This window comes from Polistes fuscatus, unplaced genomic scaffold, assembly GCF_010416935.1.
Source record: "Polistes fuscatus isolate 324 unplaced genomic scaffold, CU_Pfus_HIC Scaffold4, whole genome shotgun sequence".
Lineage (NCBI taxonomy): Eukaryota > Metazoa > Arthropoda > Insecta > Hymenoptera > Vespidae > Polistes > Polistes fuscatus.
In genome coordinates this window covers 45,544-52,585 of record NW_025113118.1, presented here as the reverse complement: position 1 = coordinate 52,585, position 7,042 = coordinate 45,544, and the positions used below count along the sequence as shown (strand labels likewise).

Genomic DNA, 7,042 nt, shown 5'->3' with positions numbered 1-7,042 from the left:
CTCAAAACATGTCGAAAATCGATGATTTTTCATCTTCGCGAAAATTTCGTGGTTTCGCTTACAAAGAAATCGGCCCTTTTTTTCGTTCGCGAAATCTATTCAGTAGTATGTACCGCAATATTGTTTGCAAATATTTCGAAATATAAGCTGAAAAGGGCATATTGTTGACGATTCTATAGTTTGAGCAGGCACAAATCAGGAAGCTTGCTAGAAAAATTTTTCAAGAAATACGAAAAAATTCTGAGGCAAGGAAAAAAAAAGTACCAAAAAACTCGAATAAATTTCACTCCCAGCATCCCAACGATCTTTTTTCGGTAAAAAAACATCTAATTCTACACGATAAGCTTTTAAATCATGTCGAAAATCGATGATTTTTCATCTTTCCGAAGAGTTCGTAGCTTTACCTACAAAGAAATCGGCCCTTTTTTTCGTTCGCGAAGTGTATATTCAGTGGTATGGACCGCAATATTCTTGGTAAATCCTTCGAAATATAGGCTTAAAAGGGCGTATAGTTAACGATTCTATAGTCTGAGAGCAAGTACAGATCAGGAAGCTTGCTAGATAATGTTTTCAAGAAATTACGAAAAAATTATCAGGCAGCGAAAAAAAGTACTTGAAAACTCGAAAAAATTTCACTCCCAGAATCGCAGCGATCTCTTTTTTGCGAAAAAACATCTAATTCTACACGATAAGCTTTTAAATCATGTCGAAATCGATGATTTTTCATCTTTCCGAAGAGTTCGTAGCTTTACCTACAAAGAAATCGGCCCTTTTTTTCGTTCGGGAAGTGTATATTCAGTGGTATGGACCGCAAAATTCTTGGCAAATCCTTCGAAATATAGGCTTAAAAGGGCGTATAGTTAACGATTCTATAGTCTGAGAGCAAGTACAGATCAGGAAGCTTGCTAGATAATGTTTCAAGAAATTACGAAAAAATTATCAGGCAGCGAAAAAAAAGTACTTGAAAACTCGAAAAAATTTCACTCCCAGAATCGCAGCGATCTCTTTTTTGCGAAAAAACATCTAATTCTACACGATAAGCTTTTAAATCATGTCGAAAATCGATGATTTTCATCTTTCCGAAGAGTTCGTAGCTTTACCTACAAAGAAATCGGTCCTTTTTTCGTTCGCGAAATCTATATTCAGTAGTATGGACCGCAATATTCTTGCCTAGATCTGTCGAAATATAGGCTTAAAAGTGCATACAGTTTACGGTTCTATAGTCTGAGAGCAGGTAAAATTCAGGAAGCTTGCTTGAAAAAGTTTTCAAGAAATTACGAAAAAATTATCAGGATACGAAAAAAAGTACTTGAAAACTCGAAAAAATTTAACTCCTAGGATCGAAATGATCATTTATCGTCGGAAAACATCGAACTCTACACAAAAAGTGCTCAAAACATGTCGAAAATCGATGATTTTTCATCTTCTCGAAGAGTTCGTGGTTTTAACTACAAAGAAATCGACCCATTTTTCGTTCGCGAAATGTATTTTAAGTGGTATGGACCGAAGTTTTTTTGCAAAATCCTTCGAAATATATTCTGAACAGGGCAAACAGTTGGCGATTCTATAATCTGAGAGTAGATACAGATCGGGAAGCTTGCTAGAAAATTTTTGCAAGAAAATACGAAAAAATTCTCAGGCAGCGAATCGAAAGTACCTACAAACTCGAAAATATTTCACTCCCAGTATCGCATCGATTTTTTTCAGCAAAAAACATCGATTTCTACACGAAAAGTGCTAAAAACGTGTCGAAAATCGGTGATTTTTTATCTTCCCGAAGAGTTCGTTGCTTGCCTACATAAAAATCAGCCCTTTTTCTCGCTCGCGAAATCTATATTTAGTGGTATGGACCGCAATATTATTGGAAAATCCTTCGAAATATAGGCTTACTAGGGCATACAGTTGACGATTCTATAGCATGAGAGCAGATAAACATCAAGAAGCTTGCTAGAAAATGTTTTCAAGAAAATACGAAAAAATTCTCAGGCAGCGAAAAAAATGTACTTAAACCATCAAAAAATTTCACTCCCAGAATCGCAACGATCTCTTTTTGGCGAAAAAACATCGAATTCTGCATGAAAAGATCTCAAAACACGTCGAAAATCGGTGATTTTTTTTCTTCTCGAAGAGTTCGTTGTTTTGCCTACAAAGAAATCGGCCCTTTTTTTCGTTCGCGAAATCTATATTCAGTGGTATGTACCGCAATATTGTAAACGTCTTATGCAGGTTCGTGCACCTTGGCGCCTGCACTTGTGTGAGTGCGTGCGGATGTTTATTTAGGATATCGGTATTCTTAAGATTAAGTTTGGGAACCGTGGCTGTATGCGTCACCCATGGAGGGGGGCCGATGCTCCGTTGTTCGACGGAAAAGTAAAAAAGGGCAGTCGGACAATACAGGTAGTAGTAGGAAGTAGCAGTTAGTTAATCTTATGTTCTTATGTGCCGAGTAGTAGGAAGTAGCAGTTAGTTAGTCTTATGTTCTTTTGTGTTTGGGAGTTTACAAATTTCAGAAGTGGGATAAGATTCACGTTCAGTTTCGAGTTAAGACTTAAGGTCAAGTTTAAGATCCTCTAAGTTTTATGGACGTTCGGTAATTTTACGATTTATTGTGTTACGCGTCGTGTGTGAATTAGAGGTCTGTTAGTGAATTCGGGATCAAAGGATACTGGACGAAAACATTAAGATGAGTACACTGAAAGTGAACCAGCTTAAGGACATGCTCAGTGCAAAGAATTTAAGTACGACCGGAAATAAGACCGAGTTGGTTAAGCGGTTATTAGAGGCAGGAACGCCTGCTGCAGATTTATGTTTAACGTCGGGAGGCACTTGTGAAGAATCGGACGAGCAGACCGAAGTCATGTCGGTACAAGGTTTGAATTACGTACCACCCCCTAACCCCGCATCTACGGAAATGGAATTGTTACGGCGGGCACGGGATTTAGCTGAGCGAGAAGCTGATCTCTTACGTAGGGAGTTGGAATTTTTAAGAAGGACGCCTCAGTCAGTGATAAGTGAAACGGAAAGATCCAGGGTGAAGAAGTGGCAAGATATTAAGGAGTTAATCGTTGAATTCGACGGCAGTGATATCGAATTCGACCGATGGGAGAAGCAGGTCAAAGGACTGCTTGCCAGTTACGATCTGGATGCACCTAGTTCTAAGGCCCTAGTTTGTAGCCGACTAAGAGGAAAGGCCTTAAAATGGTATCACTCGCGAGTGGATTGCGTTGATTTGAGTAGCAACGACCTTTTGCGCGAGCTTAGGAAGATGTTTGGGCAGCAAGTTGATCCCCTAATTTTACGGCGCAAACTCGAGGCGAGAGTGTGGAAGCCTACCGAGAGTTTTACGGATTATGTGCATGACAAGGTGACATTAGCTAATCGCATCCCGATTGATGAAAAAGAAATAATTAGCTACGTGATCGACGGTATCCCAAGCCAGGAGTTACGCACTCAGGCCAAAGTGCAATGTTATGCATCGTTGGAATCTATGATAACAGCATTCGCAAGTGTGTCGGCACCGAGGGAGACGCTTCATCGGCGGCCGACGGGAGAAGGAAAAGGGAAACCGATCGACCATAAGAGGCCGTCGGGGGAAAATTATGCCAGATGCTTCAACTGTGGAGAGACAGGACATTTTGCGGGGAACTGCCCCCGTCCGAAGAGAGAAAGAGGCAGCTGCTACAAGTGCGGTAAACATGGACATCTTAGACCAGAATGCCCGGAGAAGGGTGGCGAAGTCCACAGCGTCACCAGGAACGTGACCACCGATGACGACTACATCAGGAAGATAACTTATGATGTCGATTCAGGCAATATACACTACATCTTAGTTTTAGACACCTTATTGGATTCCGGCAGCCCCGTGAGTTTCATAAAGAAAGGGTTAGTGATGGGACCGATCAACTCTGCGCCGGAACTCGGAAGTGAATATTATGGTATTAATCATAGTCGTCTGCAAGTACACGGCTCGATACAAGTTAGTTTAAAATTAGATGACGGCGAAAGGGTTGACACTCGTCTGTTGGTAGTACCGGATACTACAATGGTGAACTCCGTTATTTTAGGTCGCGACGCATTAAAAAGATGTGGATTAGTTTTTAGCAGAAAAGATAAGCGCTCCGAGGAAGAGGTAGTGATAGATCAGGTTATGAATATAGAAATAGATGATTCCACCGATAATCAAATTACCGAATTAGACATTAATCCCAAAATCGCGGTGGAAAAACAAAATGAATTAAAGGAAATCTTAAAGGTAAATTACTTAGATGCACCTCGTCCGGAAAAGCCTAGAATAAGCATGGAGCCGAAATTAACATTACAAGAGCATAAGCCATTTCATTTATCTCTCCGTCGCTTATCGTTTGCCGAGAAAAACCAAGTTCGAGAAATAATAGGAGATTTACTAGAAAGAGGGATAATTCGACCGAGCGAATCGGATTACGCGTCCCCTATTGTGTTAGTCAAAAAGAAAAACGGTAAGAATAGGATGTGCGTCGATTACCGCGCGTTAAATAAAGTCACAATAAGCGAACGCGATTTAAAAGCAATTAGAAATAAGGCAGAAGTAGGCCAGTCAACGCGGGCCTAACTTCCAGATTCTTAGGCAAACGCGTGCATCTTTGTCCTAAGGGTAAGTTGACGACGCTGAATCGAATGGTGCTAATTTTATTTAAATTTGATCCCGAGGTTTTGAGAAAAAGGGTAAAAAAGAGTAAAAAATGGCCTTATCTTAGAATCTAGGCATTTAATCGAAAAAAGTTTCAAACAAAAGTTGTAGAGAATTGAAAAATACTAAAAAAATGTTCTATGAGTTATCTTCGTATTTTCAAAAATAAGCGAATAAAATTGGATTGAAGATGGGAACAAAATTTTAAGAGTGGGAGAAAGCAAGCTTATCCCTCCGTCGCGTTTTACACGCGAGCGAGCTAGTATGCGTGCGAGCGTCCGTGTGCACTAATACACAAACGAAGGATCTTCGGCAATCTTCAGGACTCTCGGTCTTGAATGAAAGTGCGAGTGAGAGAACAAACCAATATTTCTCTCTTTTTATTTATCATGCGATAACGAGTATTATTGTCCTTGGCCATCGATTGTTGAGCGTTCTGATATTTCTCTTTTTATATTTTTTCTTTCGGTAGCAAGAATTTTACGTCTTGGCCATCGAGCGTCGAGCGTTTTGTATACGAGTGCGAGTGAGAAAGAAAACCGATATTTCTCTCTTTCTATTTTTTCATTTGGTAGCCAGAATTTTACGTCTTGGCCATCGAGCGTCGAGCGTTTTGTATATCTATATATATCGGCGTATAAGCGCGGCATTTTTAAATCGAATCTTGATGCTTATGGCACACCGTTTCTTTATTTATTGTCAAAAATAATGAACCTTGAATAAAAAAAAAATAATTCATTTTAACAAAAAAACTATTATTATTTAGTTGAGAGTAAAAATAATGAATTAATTTTGTGTCTCGCCATAAAATTAATTAGAATAATTAATTGATATAAATTCTTTGCCTCACAAAAATTTATTTGTATATCAAATTGAATACGTATTCTCTTTAAGACGAAATTTAAAATTTAAATATTTTTCCTATTAAATTATGTATTTTATAAAATTTTAAATTACTGACTTTTTGTCTCGTAAAAATTTATTAGTTTATCAAATTAAATACATATTTGAAAAAGAAGAATTTTATAACCACACATAAAATTAATTCAAGATATATATGAAAGGATATTCTAAAAACGTGGAATTTATTTTTTGTCTATACATAATTTTACTTCATTTTTATTATGTTATAAGAAAACAGTAATGCATTCTGATTCATCTTCGAAGTCTTAAGAATTCTACGAAAAAAATATAACAATTAACAAGTGGTGCGTTAGCGTAAGTAGTAACGTCTTCGCTTCTCGCGCCGGTTATTAACGTTCGATTCTTCTTGGGGGAATTATTTTTTTTATAAGTTTTTCTATCCTTAACAAGGAGACGGTCAGTGAGTCTCACCTCAGATTTTTTTCAAATTTGCACTAACGATATAAATTTTATTAGGAAATCAACATTATTACGCGAGTAATAAAATTACCAATTATAAATAAAATAATATCCAATAAATAACAAAAATTAATTTTTAACGTGCCGAAACGATACATTTTTAGGATGATATTTACAGGATGAATTTGTAATTTAAGTAAAAAACTTCCTTTATTGTGCAGGATGTAAAAAAATTCATTGCTTTTAATTTTTTTGTAATAATTTTAATTTTTTTTCTATATATAATTAGAAATTAGGAAATGTAAAAATAATTTATATAACCTAAGGATAGAAAAACTTATAAAAAAAATCATTCCTCCGCGAAGAATCGAACGTTAACACCCAGCGCGAGAAGCGAAGACGTTACTACTTACGCTAACGTACCACTTGATAATTGCTCAATTTTTTTCGTACAATTCTTAAGACCTCGAAGATGAATCAGAATGCATTACTATTTTCTTATAACATAATAAAAATGAATTAAAATTATGTATGAACAAAAAATAAATTCCACGTTTTTAGAATATCCTTTCATATATATCTTGAATTAATTTTATGTGTGGTTATAAAATTCTTCTTTTTCAAATATGTATTTAATTTGATACACTAATAAATTTTTACGAGACAAAAAGTCAGTAATTTAAAATTTTATAAAATACATAATTTAATAGGAAAAATATTTAAATTTTAAATTTCGTCTTAAAGAGAATACGTATTCAATTTGATATACAAATAAATTTTTGTGAGGCAAAGAATTTATATCAATTAATTATTCTAATTAATTTTATGGCGAGACACAAAATTAATTCATTATTTTTACTCTCAACTAAATAATAATAGTTTTTGTTAAAATGAATTATTTTTTTTTTATTCAAGGTTCATTATTTTTGACAATAAATAAAGAAACGGTGTGCCATAAGCATCAAGATTCGATTTAAAAATGCCGCGCTTATACGCCGATATATATAGATATACAAAACGCTCGACGCTCGATGGCCAAGACGTAAAATTCTG

The 7,042-nt window shown here is 36.0% G+C and overlaps 1 protein-coding gene across 1 annotated transcript; it reads left to right on the top strand.

Moving 5' to 3' along the window:
* Window positions 1-2,683: 2,683 nt before the first annotated feature.
* On the top strand, window positions 2,684-4,588 carry LOC122520807. The gene has a single exon (XM_043641083.1). It carries the CDS (start codon window positions 2,684-2,686, stop codon window positions 4,586-4,588), a length of 1,905 nt encoding a protein of 634 aa, XP_043497018.1.
* The last annotated feature ends 2,454 nt before the right edge of the window (window positions 4,589-7,042 follow it).

Excerpts from the sequence above, each read along its gene's own strand:
- LOC122520807 (XM_043641083.1), top strand. The coding sequence starts at position 2,684 with ATGAGTACACTGAAAGTGAACCAGCTTAAGGACATGCTCAGTGCAAAG.